Source organism: Periplaneta americana, chromosome 1 (assembly GCF_040183065.1).
Source record: "Periplaneta americana isolate PAMFEO1 chromosome 1, P.americana_PAMFEO1_priV1, whole genome shotgun sequence".
NCBI lineage: Eukaryota > Metazoa > Arthropoda > Insecta > Blattodea > Blattidae > Periplaneta > Periplaneta americana.
The window spans coordinates 217,572,952-217,591,739 of NC_091117.1; the positions used below are offsets into that span (position 1 = coordinate 217,572,952).

At 34.2% G+C, this 18,788-nt stretch overlaps 1 protein-coding gene across 1 annotated transcript in view; it reads right to left on the bottom strand.

The window, feature by feature from the left end:
- LOC138708147 (lachesin-like) overlaps positions 1 to 18,788 on the bottom strand; it is a 692,871-nt gene that overhangs the window by 75,147 nt on the left and 598,936 nt on the right. The window contains exon 6 of the mRNA XM_069838394.1: positions 16,392 to 16,530. Coding sequence (XP_069694495.1) covers positions 16,392 to 16,530 — 139 coding nt within the window. The remainder of the gene's footprint in view (positions 1 to 16,391; positions 16,531 to 18,788) is intronic.

Here is an 18,788-nt window from a genome sequence, read left to right on the forward strand (position 1 = left end):
TAGTCTGCTGTCAAAAAACTTAGAATTTATAAAACAGTTACATTACCAATTGTTCTGTATGGTTGTGACACTTGTACTCTCACTTTGAGAGAGGAACAGAGATTAAGGGTGTTTGAGAATAAGGTTCTTACGAAAATATTTGGGGCTAAGCGGGATGAAGTTACAGGAGTATGGAGAAAGTTATACAACACAGAACTGCACGCATTGTATTCTTCACCTGACATAATTAAGAACATTAAATCCAGACGTTTGAGATGTGCAGGGCATGTAGCACGTATGGGCGAATCCAGAAATGCATATAGAGTGTTAGTTGGGAGACCGGAGGGAAAAAGACCCCTGGGGAAGCCGAGACGTAGATTTTATTTTATTTTATTTTATTGGGTTATTTTACGACGCTGTATCAACGTCTCAGGTTATTTAGAGTCTGAATGAAATGACTGTGATAATGCCGGTGATATGAGTCCGGGGTCCAGCACCGAAAGTTATCCAGCATCGATACGTAGATGGGAGGATAATATTAAAATGGATTTGAGGGATGTAGGATATGATGTTAGAGACTGGATTAATCTTGCACAAGATAGGGCCCGATGGCGGAATTATGTGAGGGCGGTAATGAACCTGCGGCTTCCGTAAAAGTAAGTAAGTAAGTAGGGCAGTTATGAATATTTTTGGTGAGTCGTCACAGAAATATGTGAGCTCTATTTTTGTCCTCTTACAGTTCCATCTCTGTTTGATTTTTGTTCATACTTCGCTTTATTTCAACGATGCCATCAATCTTCTTAAAAATATTCCTCCTGTGTTTTGTAGTTCTTCACTGAAAATATGAACATAACCCCCGATTTATAAATATTATGGTAAACTTTAAATGTGAGCATTTCAGAGTTTTTCGATGGTGTTTTTCAAACTCAATAAAATGAATATTGGACAAAGTACGATTTGAACCAGACAGTTTACAGGATCGAATATGATTTGAATCAATAGCCACTTTTGAACACACGTTTTCAAGCTTTACAAATAAAATTTGAAACGACCAGACTTAATAGCTTGAAAGGCAGAAGAATAATTTATAAGAAAATGTAACAAACTCAACTTTGTTCGCCGGAGGGCTTAATACGATTTGAAACGATGCTCCTTAAATAAGGTACCTGGGAGTATTTAGGCCCAGCATGTTATAAGGCTCACTACCTAGTTTTGCCATTAGTGATACTCATTTTTTCAAAAGAGAGCAACAGCTCTTAAGACCTATTTCTTCTTGCATTCAAGTGAGACATAAAGAAATTAGATTCTCGTTCTAGTTTGTAGCTGACTGGTGGCAACAAATTATGTGTGATTATTTCTGCTTTCATTATAAAATTCTGCAAAATTTAAGTTGATATTTAATCGTTTTACTGTGTGTTATTAATATAATATTAAATGTACGTTATTGTGTAAACATTAAGAAGTTTGGGGCTACCGTGAAACTTTCGCTAAAGAGCATATGAGCACTCCATAAATTAAAATTGGCGCGAAGTAACAGAGCAGGAAATAAGGCCCATGAAATAAATACGTGGAAACGCCCACAAGTACATAGAAGTCCCTGAACTATAAAGTTCAAACTCTGAAGCACAATCTTTTTTTGCAAGAAATGAAACAAACGAAATACTGACAATTCCTAATGCAGAAAGAGCATTGGATGAACCATCAACTTCAGGATTTGTAAACATCCAGGGGACGCGGATGTGTTCTGTCTGAGAAGAGAATTGTTGTAGATATACATGTGTGTCTCTTGTGAATGTTGGGTGCACGATGAATGTGTAGGTTTCACTGAGGAAAAAAACTGAAGACTGTATGCCCAAATTGTGTTCAATACTTGTATTCTTTATTGTGGACCTTATTATCTGTCACAGCAGGATATAAGGTCCAGTGACATGATGTTAATTTTCATTGCTCACAGCATTTATGTGTCCGTTTGAATATTTATTTGAAGTAAAATATTATAGGATAACCACAGTCTACTATATACAGTCGCGAAGCTCAATATGTAGTAAAAGTGCAAACATGGGTAGTTGCCCACCACTAGTATCGCTACTATCGCCTCATCATCGCAGATCTCTCTCCTAGCAGACAACAAAATATGTTACACTTTCGTTGTCGTGTTCTTTAGGAAAAATTAACACCTTCCTTCCATTATTCAAATATTAAATGCATAAAGTTAATTTATTATTTTAATGAAGAATATTAAATTACACCATAAACTCGAAGATACCTGCAAGAAATAGGTTAATATTATTTTTGTTTGTGCAAAACGAACTGAAATTTACTATAATGGCTTCACTCATTCAAGATTATAGCGATAATTAACTATGAAACCAATAAATATTAATTTTCATTTCCCTTTACAATAATAATAATGAAATATGAATTAATGGAGTAACTTACGTGTACCGGTACTTGTAGTGTAGGCTTACGTAGTTAACAAAGTGGGATGAGGTTAAGTAATAATAATCACACCAGAATTGGAAATAAAACGTGATCAATAAATTTTATTGTAACAGGCTTTTTCTACGTCTCTAGTAAAGTAACAAATAAAAATAACAACAAAATTAACAGCTATAATTAAAAACATATCCTTTGAAGAAAATAGTAGGCCTAAGCAATAATAATCCCACCAGAATTGAAAATAAAACGTGATCAATAAATTTCATTAAAACAAACTTAATTTTTCTACGTCTCTAGTAAAATATTATTATTCCAATTATTGTATTTTAGCCATTTACATTTTCATTACAACCAATAACGAACATTTCACAAGCATCAATGTGAAATACGCAACGAGCTAGCACTCTATGGAAATACGACACAGTCCAAAGTCGACCGTGGACAGTTTATTGTGTCTAGTTGCTAACCGCTTGGAGCGCTTTATCACGAGATTTGCAAAAAATCACCTCAAGCTTCGCGACTGTATAGTATATTGTGGGATAACTATAAAAGTATGCTATTCCATTATTTAAAAATTGCTAAACGTCTCCATTTCAAAGAAAGAACGTTTTATTCCTTAGGTGGGCCTTATTATCCCCGGTGAAGAGAACGAGTTCTGAGGATTGATGAGAATATGGTGACAACTTTTTAAAATATAAGTATTAGCTGAGAGGAAAGACAAATGCGTTTTTCGGATACCGAAGGAGGATGAAAACTTCGATCTCTGTTACACACCACTGACAAGAGAAAATATTACCTGAATATTACCTGAAAATTTTAACAAACCACACTGTTCTCACTGCGAAAGTTACAAACCGACACAATCAGCTCCAAATACCTTCCTTTCTTATATTCTGTCGCATGGCGATTTTGTTACACATTTCCAAACAACCAATGATAACGTAATCCTAATGTACTGAGCCTTCAGTAGCTGCAGTGCTAAGGACCTGAAAGGCAAACTATTTCCATCATAAGTCCACACCTGTGGAGTAAAGGTCAGCGCGTCTGGCCTCGAAACCAGGTAGCCCGGGTTCGAATCCCGGTTGGGGCAAGTTACCTGGTTGAGGTTTTTTCCCGGAGTTTTCCATCAATCCAATACAAGCAAATGCTGGGTAACTTTCGGTGCTGGACCCCGGACTCATTTCACCGGCATTATCACCTTCATTTCATTCAGACGTTAAATAACTTAGATGTTGATACAGCGTCGTAAAATAACCCAATAAAATAAATAAATTTCCATCATAAACGATTTACAACATATATCACAGCAAATGCATCTCCCCAATGAGACTTGTAAATCTGCATTAGAAGGAACGCTTTTGTAAGGAAATAATTTATAAAATGTGTGAAGGATCTCGTTGTTTCAAAACGTCGATAAAATTCCATGGCATTAAATATTGAAAAACGATTAGGAAATATTCAGTAAGAACTATAGGTATTAATAACGTATCGAAAAGACAGATAACCGATAGGCTATAAATCATATTTTTGATTTCTGGAATCTTGGGGGATTGATTGCCTTTAACACGCCATTCGAAAATATTTTTCGTGTGAATTTTCATTAAATAGAAAATATGGATAATTAAACTGACATTGTACCGAGATAGAAACATTTATATATGATATGAAAACTAGTACTTCGTTTGAGGCCTATAACAGCGTAACTAAATGAAATATGACGCACGTACTAGGAACAATAACTGACATGACAATACTTAAAACATTCAAACGTTGCAAAGACGACAACGATTTGCAACTTAGAGGCGTCCACATTTCATTAAGTGGAAAATAAAACAGTTTAAATTATTTATATCAGTGTTATTTAACGAAGCTTTATTTATTCTTTGATGAGGTGGAAAAATTCATATATCTTGGAGCAACAGTAACAAATATAAATGACACTCGGGAGGAAATTAAACGCAGAATAAATATGGGAAATGCGTGTTATTATTCGGTTGAGAAGCTTTTGTCATCTAGTCTGCTGTCAAAAAATCTGAAAGTTAGAATTTATAAAACAGTTATATTACCGGTTGTTCTGTAGGGCTATGAAACTTGGACCCTCACTTTGAGAGAGGAAAGAGGTTAAGGGTGTTTGAGAATAAGGTTCTTAGGAAAATATTTGGGGCTAAGAGGAATGAAGTTACAGGAGAATGGAGAAAGTTAAACAAAGCGCAGAACTACACGCATTGTATTCTTCACCTGACATAATTACGAACATTAAGTACAGACATTTGAGATGGGCAGAGCATGTAGCACGTATGGGCGAACCCAGAAATGCATATAGAGTGGTAGTTGGGAAACTGGAGGGAAAAGGTCCTTTGGGGAGCCGAGATGTAGATGGGAGGATAATATTGAAATTGATTTGAGGGAGGTGGAATGTGATTGTAGAGACTGGATTAATTTTACTCAGGATAGTGACCGATGGCGAGCTTATGTGAGGGCGGCAATGAATCTGGAGGTTCTCTAAAAGCTTTAAGTATTAGAAACAACAAATATAACTTTATTACACAAGATGCTACGAATCCACCTATTACGAAGCTAACGTATTTCCAAATGTATTCACTACTTATTAATTGCTATTAATTATGCCATAATAATTCATTTATGTTATTGACTCTGTTGTTTCTTAAGCTTGGAATACAACTTAATACTCTATGGTACGTTGAACATATTTATAACTGATTGTGAAAAGAACTAACCAACTGGGTCTCATATTTATTCTGATCCCTAATATCGTCCCCTTATTCACCCAGTTTCGGTTCTGTTTGTTCGTCATCATTCCCCTTAGCGAAATAAGTAGTGCGCCATTATTTAATCACAGATATTAACAAGTATGACCGACCGCACAGACAATGCTTGTCAATTCTGAACAAATAATTCCGCTTTCAGAGCAAGCGTTCCCTTCTCCAAGAGCTTTTATTCGCAGAAAACTGTTATGGAAATGTATATCAGTGGCGGGACAGTCACTTCTGACAACACATTTTCAATCTAGGAAACAGTATATATTTTATTGAAATCGAAGTGACAGATATTGCAATATTTTTAATTAAGCTATTTACATTTCTCTTGTACTAAAGATATAATATCCTAAAAGACGCAATAGATTTACTGTAATACAAATTATAATTAATTATTATGAAAACTGTTTGTATAGTTCTTGCGTTTTGTTGATCGCCATGCTTAATTGAAATTAAAATTTAATGATATATTTAACAGTAGATCGAAGCACTCTCTAGAAAAAAGTGCTATTACAATGTACGATACTTTATACATTTCTGCAGAAAATAAAGCGAGGGGAAGGCAAACGGATAATCCCCCAATTGGTTAATAGAGTAACGGATAATCGTAATGATAAACATTTCAACAGTTCAGCTTCTAACTGCAAACCAACACATTCCCGCTAAAGAGTGTGTCAGTGAGTAGTGTAATTTGAAGGCTTCCGCTAAAATACAACACTTTTAGGTCGTATAATCACACTATTTCACATTTGTAGGGTCTACCCCTATTTCATATTTGCAACACTTCCTCTGTTAATTATGAACAGAATAACTTAAAGTCCACAAGTTTCATATTATCATATTTTGACATTAATGAAATATCGAAAATATTGCTTTAAAACATTTACGTCGATAACTACTGCGTTGTATACTTTCCATAATTTCAATATATACAACTCATTTGTATAGTTACTTACTTACTGACTTTTAAGGAACCCGGAGGTTCATTGCCGTCCTCACATAAGCCCGCCATTGGTCCCTATCCTGAGCAAGATTAATCCAGTCTGTATCGTCATATCCCACTTCCCTCAAATCCATTTCAATATTATCTTCCCATCGACGTCTCGGTCTTTTCCCTCCGGCCTCCCAACTAACACTCTATATGCATTTCTGGATTCGCCCATATGTGCTACATGCCTTGCCCATCGCAAACGTCTGGATTTAATGTTCCTAATTATGTCAGGTGACGAAAACAATGCGTGCAGTTCTGTGTTGTGTAACTTTCTCCATTCTCCTGTAACTTCATCCCTCTTAGCCCCAAATATGTTCTATTCTCAAACACACTTAACCTATGTTCCTCTCTCAAAGTGAGAGTCCAAGTTTCACAACCACACAGAACAATCGGTAATATAACTGTTTTATAAATTCTAACTTTCAGATTTTTTGACAGCAGACTGGATGATAAAAGCTTCTCAACCGAATAATAACAGGCATTTCCCATATTTATTCTGTGTTTAATTTCCTCCCGAGTATCATTTATATTTGTTACTGTTGCTCCAAGATATTTTAACTTCTCCACCCCTTCAAAAGATAAATCTCCAATTTTTATATTTCCATTTCGTACAATATTCTGGTCACGAGACATAATCATATACTTTGTATTTTCGGGATTTACTTCCAAACCGATCGCTTTACTTGCTTCAAGTAAAATTTCCGTGTTTTCCCTAATCGTTTGTGGATTTTCTCCTAACATATTCACGTCATCCTCATAGACAAGAAGCTGATGTAACCCGTTCAATTCCAAACCCTCTCTGTTATCCTGAACTTTCCTAATGGCATACTGTAGAGCAAAGTTAAAAAGTAAAGGTGATAGTGCATCTCCTTACTTTAGCCCGCAGTGAATTGGAAAAGCATCAGATAGAAATTGACCTATACGGACTCTGCTGTATGTTTCACCGAGACACATTTTAATTAATCGAGCTGGTTTCTTGGGAATACCAAATTCAATAAGAATATCATATAATACTTCCCTCTTAACCGAGTCATATGCCTTTTTGAAATCTATGAATAACTGATGTACTGTACCCTTATACTCCCATTTTTTCTCCATTATCTGTCGAATACAAAAAATCTGATCAATAGTCGATCTATTACGCCGAAAACCGCACTAATGAACCCCAATAATTTCATCTACGTACGGAGTTAATAATAATAATAATAATAATAATAATAATAATAATAATAATAATAATAATAATAATAATAATGATAACTGAAGGGGAATGAAGAAACTGTATTTGCAAGGTGAGGATTGAACCTAAGAACGATACATTTGTAGCCGGAAGCACTATCACATGAGAAGGAAATTGGCATATGTTAAGAGGGGAGCGAAATCTTCACTTTCCTGCCAGCACTGCTGTTATGATTGAGCGTTACATCGAAGAACGCCACTGCGGATTGAATGAGTCAGGGTTGCAGGAGAGGTTCCCTTCCCGCATCGGTCCAAGTGTGTATGGAACTAATCAAGGCAATTGACGCTCCCGAAAATGAGATTTTCTGTCCGTGTGTTCGCAACGCAAGCCCCTTGCTAATTACGGAAGTAGGTCCCCACCCCCGCGACAGAATTATGATTTCGCGGGGAGGCAAGGGAAGGCACGAGGTGACTCGATGGTTAGGAGCAATATTTCGTTATTTTTTTTTTGTATGCGGTTGCAATTAACTCTTCAATCCAAGCGTAAATGTAAAACCGTCCAAATTGCTACTCTCATGCAATTATTAGATTTTTAACAGAGTGCTGAAAAGCGTATAAAGCTGGGAACTGGATTATACACTCGCTAATGCGATTAATTTGACTTTTTGAAACTGTAAAGTCAGCGCGCTTGACTCTCTCCAAAGTCATTGTTTCAAATTTGCTATAACTTTCTTTTCTGGTTTTATCAGATAATGTTACAACGTGCTGCAAGGAATCTACCCTTGACCTGTGATGTGCATCGAAAAAGTCAATCGCTGTTTGAATTTCAATCTGGTATGTTTCAGTTATTGAATTCTTGGACAGCCAAAAAAGTTATTAATACTTTGACATTTTTACTGTAGCGGGAAAACCGAGATTTATGAATTGTTTTATGAATGAGCAACAGTGGAAGAATAATTTTTTTTTAAATAGAAGGAAGAACGAATTTATCTTGCCACAATTAATTTTATTTTCAGTGGAGTATAGGTTAAATGCATATAGTCTGCTGTCAAAAAATCTGAAAGTTAGATTTTACAAAACAGTTATATTACCGGTTATTCTGTACGGTTGTGAAACTTGTGGCCGGTTTTTCCAAGTATTGTTAGAAAATTTAACGACTTTCAAACTCTAAACAGTTTGTTAATTAATAAAATTTTATGTTTTCAACACCAGTTTGGTTTAACAGATTGTCAACAGCCTGTTAATTTTAAATATAGGATTTCGGGCAGTTAACTCGTTTAACAGTTAGTTAAATATGGTCGATGTCTCCACAGCTGTTCGAACAGAAGTTCGAAATTAATATTTTGTGTCTCTCTGTAGGGAATGTTTAGCATATGACTGGTAATGTAACATTTAAAAAATACTTTGGACTGTTTAAATACATCAGCGTTATTTTATTTCTTCCGTATTTCGTATCCATAATAGCAATGAGGAAATATAACCTTACTTTGTAATTATTATTCAGCACGTCACCTACAACTTTCATTTGTCAACTGTTTGTTTATGGAGCGTGGCCTACTATAACAGATTGTCATTTTATGCAAGTTTCATGACTCACTCTATAATTTGGAATTTAAAGATTAATTTTAGCCAAAATTTGGAATTTAAAGATTAATTTTAGCCAATCAAAAATTGTCTTACATGTGTAGAATCATTACCAACTGCTGTTGAGTAGTTAAAATAGTGATAACAGACGTTATAGTTAAGTGTTGGTTATCTTAAACAAAATTATGTTGAACAAATGGAAAATATATATATTTAATAATATGTTAATTTAACATTCTTTAAGCAAAATTAAACATTACTTGGATAAACTGGCCATTGGACTCTCACTTTGAGATAGGAAAAGAGATCAACAAATGGAACAAATGGAAAATACATTAACAAAGCGTTAAAAATAAACAGAATGTTAATTTAACATTCGTTAAGCAAAATTAAATATTACTTGGACAAACTGGCCATTGGACTCTCAGTTTGAGAAAGGAAAAGAGATCAACAAATGGAACAAATGGAAAATATATTAACAAAGTGTTAAAAATAAACAGTCCGTTAATTTAACATTCGTTAAGCAAAATTAAACATTACTTGGACAAACTGGTCATTGGACTCTCACTTTGAGAAAGGAAAAGAGATTAAGGGTGTTTGAGAATAAGGTGCTTAGGAAAATATTTGGGACTAAGAGGGATGAAGTTACAGGAGATTGGAGAAAGTTACATAACGCAGAGCTGCACGCATTGTATTCTCCACCTGACATAATTAAGAATATTATATCCAGACGTTTGAGAAGGACAGGGCATGTAGCACATATGGACGAATCCAGAAATGCATATAGAGTGTTAGTTGGTAGGCCGGAGGGAAAAAGACCTTTGGGGAGGCCGAGACTTAGATGGGAAGAGAATATTAAAATGTATTTGAGGGAGGTGGGATATGATGGTAGAGACTGGATTAATCTTGCCCAGGATAGGGACCAATGGCGGGCTTATGTGAGAACGGCAATGAACCTTAAAAGCCAGTAAGTAAGTAAGTAAGTAAGTAAGTAAGTAAGTAAGTAAGTAAGTAAGTAAGTGGAATATAGGTTAAGTGACACATTTTCGTATGTGAAACAGTCGTGCATTTCATGTTTATTTGAAATCGGAGGGAAATCTTGGTACCGATTAAGTTCAAATGCGACTGGTTATGTGGAGTGCTTGTTTGGTAAAAACTTGTAAATTACTCACTTATAAAATTAATTTCCTTACGTCCAACTGAAAGACCGAAAATAATTTAATATTAATCTTTCTTCTTCAGTAGCATGTACAATGATTTATCACCTTGTTTCGACATTTGAAGTATCACCTCCCACTGAATTTTCTCGATGCTAGCGCCATACGGTATCTAAACCAGAAATTACACAATGCTTTTACAAACAGTTCTACACTGAACAGTAATCCACAAGTAAACACCATCATGGTAATAGGTACACTGCAGGAACCACTTAGCGAAAAGCCCTAACCATCTGTGCTGTTGTTGGTAGGTAGTAGTTTTCGTTTCTCTGTCCGATTAAGCCTTGGACTCATGCCTTCTGAATTAGACTCCAAAGCAACACTCACTTTAATAATTTGGTTAAGAACAGACTGAATATTTAGAGGTTCATTGGAGAAAGAGAAGTGGTTAATAATTATGGTAAAAATGATAGTTGGTAATAATGATAATATTAATAATTATAATTTAATTACCGTAGGCTATAATTATAAGTAATTCATAGTGTTCTGCCCAAAGGCAGGTCTTTCACTGCAAATCCAACTTTCTCCAATCTTCTCTATTTTACGTCTTCATCTTAGCCTCTGCAATTGAGCCATATATCTTAATACTGTCTAAAATTTGATATCGTCTTATGCTCCGAACTTTCCTTCCATTCACCATTGCTTCCAGTGCATCCTTCAGTAGACAGTTTCTTCTTAGACACTGGCCATCCAATTTCTTTTTCACTTCCTGCTCAGCTTTAGGATTATTCTTTTTTCATCTATTCTTTATAGTACAGCTTCATTTCTTATTCTCTCTACCCTTTTCACACGCTCCATAATAATATATATAATTTATTTCAAGAAATAGTCTGCCCAGGCATCCTGGGTTGCCAAAAACACAGAATAACACACATATAAGAATAGTAATGATTACAGTAAAATAGATGAGCCAAATTTAAATGTGAACTAGGAGCTTAAATTTAAGAAATAATAAATTTGTACATATATTTGTAACAATCACACACTAACGAATAGAAAAGGGGGGGGGGTATTATGATATTCCGTATAAATGATTTTTCAGAATTGCCACAGACCCTTTAATGGTTGAAGTAATTATTTTTGGAATTATGTCATGGATTCCAAATGTTTTGATGGTGTTTACAGTTCATCGTGGGATGGTGCCCCTCGCTCCGATCATTAAACCATGTACTTCCCAGGTGCCTTCCATCTGATATTTTTCTCGAAAATACGGAACAGTAGGCTCATAAATTTGTTGTTTTTCTTTGTTGACCTCGGATGGTTGGGTCTGGCTCATCTCAAATCTAACAGTTGGGTCCAGTATAAAGCCTTTACTATTAGTCTTGTCTAGAGCCACGATGTCCGCTCTTCTAATTCCGCCGCCTTCAGACGCAACGAAGTGCACCTCTTCATGGACCTCGAAGGATTTGTTTCTAAGGGCTTGTGCTATTAGTTTTCGGATGTTATGATGGCGTGAATTTCTCAGGAGTTCTCCATGCTGACAGGATCCTAGGACGTGTGCTAAGGTTTCAATCTCGTTGCAGTATCTGCAACGGAAACCGTCCAAGGATCTCCCATGAAGACTTCTCACTGGTGCTACGTTAGCATTCATCTTAATTGCGTCCCGCCATTCAGAGGAAGACAGACCCTCCTTAGAAAAAATCCATTTATTTCCGGGAGTATATTCTTGAAATAAAATAACACCTTTTCCTTTATGTGGAAGCGCACACCATTTGTCGTACTCTTGTTTCCTAAGATTTTGTCGTAGTTTATGGACATTGATGTTACTTATATCCAGATCTTCAGGTGGAATTTTTAACTTCCTGGAACATACTTTCTTTTCTGCTGCTATGTTCCTTGTAGAAACGACAAGAGGATTCGAGGTTCTCAATAATGTGTTGCAAATATTGAGATGCTGTAAATATGCTTCCCATTGAGCTTTGAAAAGGCTGAGACCCTTATATTTACGTTCGGTGTACAACATCGCGTCGGGCGTGTCTCCTGGCAAACATAAAATTTCCTTCACCGAACTTTTAATTAACTTATCCACATCTTCGAGAAACCGGTCAGAAAGCTGGTGAAGGGGAGCATTTTGAAGAGGATAAACAAGTGTAGGCCAAATATACATATTTAAAAATAATAATAATAATAATAATAATAATAATAATAATAATAATAAATAAATGAATTAAATAACTGAATAAATAAATAAAAGAATTAATTAATTAACAAACGAACGAATTAATTAATTAATCAATTAAACGATTAATTTATCAATCAATCAATCAATCAATCAATCGATTTATTTATTTATTTATTTAATCTGACAGGATTAAGGCCATAAGGCCTTCTCTTCCATCCTACCAGATAGCACATATAAATACAAAAAAGAAATACAGACGCTAGAGAAAATATTACATATTAAATTAAAGCCCTATAGAGGGTCAACAGTGTCAAAAGAACACTATAGAGCTCTCATCGAGCTAATACAAGAAAAAAGAAAGAAAACAGAGATAGCAATGATGATAGTGATAACTGATGATGATAATAATAATAATAATAATAATAATAATAATAATAATAATAATACATTTCATATTAATTGACAATTTTACAACAGCATAGTTACGATATTTACTATATGTCATGGTTAGGGAGAGAGTTCCAGAGGCGTGGAATAGATATGCTGAAAGGTGATAAGTAGAAGGATGTTCTGTGCAGAAGAATAGAGGGAAGGTACATGTTCCGGGTTCGAGGTAGTGAAAGGTAAACAAAACGAGATGCTAGGTGAGAGGGTGTGGAGATGTGGATGATTTTAAATAGTAATAAGAGACAGTTGAAGAATCTTCTTTCTTTAAGTGGACTCCAAGACAACAATTCTAGTGACGGTGTCACATGATCGAATTTTTCTAATGTTACAAACGAAACGAACGCAAGCTGTATTCAATCAATAAAACATGCTCTTTTTTCACTTTTCGCTCTCATACCGTATTAATAAAAACAGGAGCAAGATATGGGAAAAAAAAACAAGGACTAACTTAGCAATTATGAAACATAAAGAACTTTGAAACAGAGAACGAAAATTATGATCTGTGACAAAGGTGAACAACTGACGGGGTACTGTGCAATGCTACCTATAGACGTCATAAGGTACTGTTTTTCATATTGCAAAATATATTTCAAAAAGTTATTGCGCAACCTTAAATATTGTGCAACAGCTTAAGAAACGAGAGAACAAACGCTATCATTGAGTCCCTGCCTTCGTCTAGATTCAAACAAATTACAGACAAACACTATTTGGTCATCTACTATTCTTAATAGCAATAAATGACCTTCCACAATTCATTAAAGCAATAACAATTATGTATGCTTTTGACACTACTTTCCTATGTTCTAGCTCTACTCTGAATGAATTATATGCTCTGCTAACGATATTTTACCACAGATGGCTTTGTGGTTTCAATCTGATGGTTTATTGCTTAATCGAGAAAAGACTATCAACATAATTTTAAGCCTAAATCATTTAATAAATAAGGACAACAGACTTAACTATACAAAATTTCTAGGACTTTTTATAGACTCCAGTTTAACACTGGATATCTATATATCGAATACATATGCACAAAGTTATCTAAAGTTTCATATTTGTTAAAGAAAGTAGGCCTAATGAGACGTTTCTCAAAATTATTTAAGATATGCGTACTTTTCGTTCTTTCAATCGATAAGGAGATATGCCCTAATTTTTGGGAAAAATTGAAATAGCTTGACTTTGCAAAAGAAAGTCATTAGAATTTTATGTAAATCAAACTATTTTGAACATTATCGATCACTTTTCAGAAAATCAGCCTATATACTCGACATAATATCGATAATTACTCATCAGTGGCCAATATACAGGGTCATGAAATTAGAAATAGTCAACAAATTAAATTTCCACACTGTACATTACATAAGAACAATACTATCTTTTCAATTATGGGAATGAAATTACATAATAAGATTTCCAGTCAATTTTATAAATTAAAAACCAATAGCTTGAAAACTATATTTTACAATTGAGTATTAAATAACCCTCTTTACTTTGTTAGTACTTTTTTTGACACAAATTTGTATGAAATTGTTTTTTAAATAAATACATTTAATTACAACTAGTTATATTTCATAAACTAAGAGCGAAGTACTTTCATTAATTTAATAGTTTCAAATAATTTCGTGTTTTCATTGTTTTAATTAAATTTTACCCTTTTAATTATACTAATCTGTTTCAAATGTATTGTATGTTTTTCAAATTATCTGTGACGAAGCCTATAACTGAATGTCTAATGGTGTAATAAATTGAATTGAACATTCACGCAGCTTCAAAGCTATAGGGCCCTATTCATAGACATTCTTAGCGCGGGCTTTCGGTGGATGATCAGCGAACTAACGTTTTTCGTATTCATAAACTAGTGTTAGCGATATGATATGATATGAATCCTGTTTAGCACGCTCGTAGCCCGGGCTAGCGAAATGTCTATGGATAGCACCCATAATCTTTTCGCTGTAAGAAAAATCATAATACAAACAATATATATATATATATATATATTTATACACTTATTATATACATTTAAGACTATTTGTTTTTCTCCGATTTTGAGAGGGTTTGTAGTCTTATGTTTAATAACCACACACACCGAGGATGCAGAAGCCATGCTTCAGTACCACGTGCTTACGTGAACAACTACGAGCTCAAGTGACGCCAGCTTGTTACAAGAACAGGCTACCACGGTATTACTGTTTGTATTCATCCGTGTTGATAGTACATAAAAAAATATAAAAGTAGCTCTTCTTTTACATATCTTTTTTACATATGAGTGAAGTTATATGTTTCATTGTATTTAACAACTAGAATTCATTTCTTTTATTTTCAAATAATACAAGATGATAGTTTCCAAATACGGACTATATTTTCCTGGGTTGTGTGAGTGTTTCGACTGTGAGCCAGCGGCGGATTTTCAGGGGAGGCAAGGGAGGCCGTGCCTCCCCTAATATTTTACCAGAACACAATATGGCAATAATAATTCCAGCTGAATTAAGATCACAGACAAGTTATAGCAAATGACGAACATTTTTCCTTTTATATTAATTTTACTATTCACTACGACTAAAGATGTAAGTTACGTAAAGTCGACCACATCCAGTTGGTGATGCCCGCTCGCTATACTGTAGATAGTACAAATAATTCGTACTGAAAAATAACAGATATCGCTGTAACCTGTATAGTCGACATCTAGCAGCCTGCTGTGTCTATGCGAGAGCGGGAGAGAGGAGTCTGCTACATGATGCTACTCCCTGGTAACCATGACAACAGCAGTTCAATAAGATAGCTGGTTAGCGGAGTGTTAAACTTGACTAGAACGCGCTAAGGGAGCCGATTTGGAGACGTCCTACCCACCTCTGACAACTGTACTGCTTATAGTCAAGGCTGTATTGGGAAGCTCTCTTTCTCTCTTCTTGGTTTTAGAAAAATGAGTCAAGTGTTGTTAGTTTTCTCTTCCTCCGTAAAAATTTTCATTTACGTTGTTAGATTTTCTCTTGTTTGCGAGTGTTCTTGTTATTTTATTCTTTTGTGTTACGGGATGTATTTACTTATACAGTATTTTAAATATATCGAGAGTTTAGAAACAAATGCAGATTTGTCTCTAGCTTCTTCTAGTAGCAGTTATTCAGTATGTTGTGACCTATTTGATCGGTTTGCGAAGAAAGAGGACCATCCAGTTAATTTACTGTAAAATTAGACTGTGTAATAATAATGAGCAAGTCCCGGATTCTTAGGTTCGAATCAATTTTGTTGCTATCGCGTTACTCTCGAAATAGTGCTTTTCTTGTTCGTTTTATGTAGCAAAGTGTAACATTCTAAAATTCAATATGACCTAAAAAGGCCTAATTCGTAGGTTTAAAACCCTAAAACATAAATTGGAAAACCTAATTTTAATTTCTTAAAACTTATAAATTCTACGCTTGGTAATGAGGTACGTCACAGGCCTTATATTTTTATATTTTCATCAGTGACGTCTTGGCCTCCTGAGCTTTCAAACCCACCGTCCGTTACTGCTGTGAGCCACTCACGGGTATGACAGCCACGTGCTTGTGTTTAAATTATGATTTTTCTTACAGCGAAAACAGTATATGTCTTAATCTTTACGTACACTAGGGATATTCCCAGTAGGTAGCACGCACTGATGTAGAACAAGGAACTCTTACCCGTCTAGCAGCATCTCCCCGCGGTTCTTGACCCAGTAGTTGATGGTATTGGGGAACGCCTCGACGTGGCACTCCAGGGAGACGTTGGTCCCCAGCGGCGCCCCCAGGAGTTGATTTGGGACTTTAACAACAGGAGCAACTGCAAAAGGGAGAGATAACAAGCTTAATTGAGATACAACTAACATGGAAAAGGAACTCACGCCAATAACATTGCATACCAACTAACTCTAATGCACCACAGTATTGACTGGCTAATATCATTATCGGTGAGGGTTTCAGTTCACCACAACAATTATATTTACCGTCTTTCTCAATAAAATAATACATAACTTAGCATGTCTTGGTAATATAAATTTACTACAAAAACAAAGGATATTTATTCATTTGGTATAATTTCTAAAAAAAAAATAAATAAATAAATAAAAGAAAGAAAAAAAGAACTGTCAAGAATATTGTCCTGAAGTATTTTTTTTCTCCTTTGCTAATATAAAGGAAATGCAGAAGGGTAAGGTTTCTCAAAGTGCTTTATTTATATGATTAAAATAAAATATGAAAATTTAAGGGGAAGTACCTACAGGAAATCTATTTTCTCATATTATTTTAAGTAAAGCCTCTATTCCCCTAACATAGGGAATCCATATCAATGTATGAAACCTTTTAAATACAACATTTCACTTTTGTCCCTTATGGTACAGTCACAGACATAAGCAAATGCAAAAAAAAACTGCATTATTATTAAAAAATAATATATCTGCTTCGAGAGTATCACACAATCACAAATCTTGTTTTAAATGAGAGCTAAAAGACTGGTAATCAATTTTGTATGGTGATTTTTAGAAATTTTACTCGTTATACATACATATCTATATATAATTTGAACTGATGATGGAAATTACGGGAAAAGGGCTGGACGGATTTTAATAAATGACCCCTCATTTTGAAGCTTGGAACTCAAAGCTTTTCAGAAAAATAGTAGTTTTCAGTGAAATGTCAATTTTTCAACATAATTTTCCTATTTTCCAACATCCATCTGTCGTCAGTTTTGAGAACTAGCTAATTGCATTTCAGAATAAAACAAAACACACAGTAAACAATATTACACGAAGGCCATGATCTGCAAGAATTCTGACATATTTAGAGCTCAAATTAAATTGGTTATTAAAAACTTAACTTACTAAAAATAATTTACAGGTTCGATTCTGTGGTGTGTAATTTTCTGGGTACAGCTGTGTATTGGATATTAAAAACTACAAAACTTGAGGTGGTTTAATGACATTATTTCCATTGGAATTGAAATATTATTGTAGTTAATGCCATGATGTGACTATTTTTCATTAATTATACATATTAATGCTATATTGATGGTATGAAAGTGAAACATTTTGAGGTTATATAAGTAGATGTGGAGAATAACTTAAATTAGATTTTCATATCTATATTTTACTGAGTGGCGGCTATATAGTATATATAATTTATAGTATATGTTACTGAAAGCTATAAAACTTACGTAAGATAATAATATTATTAAAAATCAAATATTTTTATAGTTATTAATCAAGTGGAGTTGGGTCTTTTTCATATATTTAATGGCGGTGTGGTGTAGATATTTATATGCGTGGTTCTCTACAGTATTGGCTGGAGAGAGAGTATCTTTCATTATTATGGAAGCAAATAACTTTCAGAATGTCTGGTATTCTTCATTTAAAATAAATCTGAAAAATGTTTATTTGAACGTCTAATGAACTAGTTTGCAGCATTTGCTGTACAAGTCACTAGTATTTTCTATTTTGCAATTTTATGAACAGAAAGAAAAATTTCACGTCTATTTTTAACTTATTATTTCAACTGAAATATTAGTTGTATTTGAAAAGAATTTAAATAATATAAACATATGAAAATAAAATAATATGTAATATTACCGAAACACGTTACCAGAAACGGCCTGTTACAAAACTCAACGATAAAAAGACATAGCTCATTGTATTAATATCAATATAGTACACATACTGCTGTAGGGTCATGATTTTTTCTGGGCACTTCTTGTAATTACATCAAGAAGCATCAATAAAATTTCTTATTTAAGGGGAGGCAGAGGTGAAATTTTCGAACAAAACGGAAGAAAAATGAAAATTTGTTTTTTTTTTTCATTTTTATTATCTTTATTTTGATATTCCGATATTAGTTTTTGATTTTGTGCCCTTAAAAGTATGAAATTAAAACCAAGATAACTGTATTACTATATTATTCCCATAATAAACTAATATTTATCATTATTTATATACCTTCTCTGAACATATAAATAAAAAGAAATATTGAAAATTTCTTACAATATGGTGCATGGAGCATTTTATATCAAACGATACAAAGTTTTATAAAATTATTAATATTTACAGAACT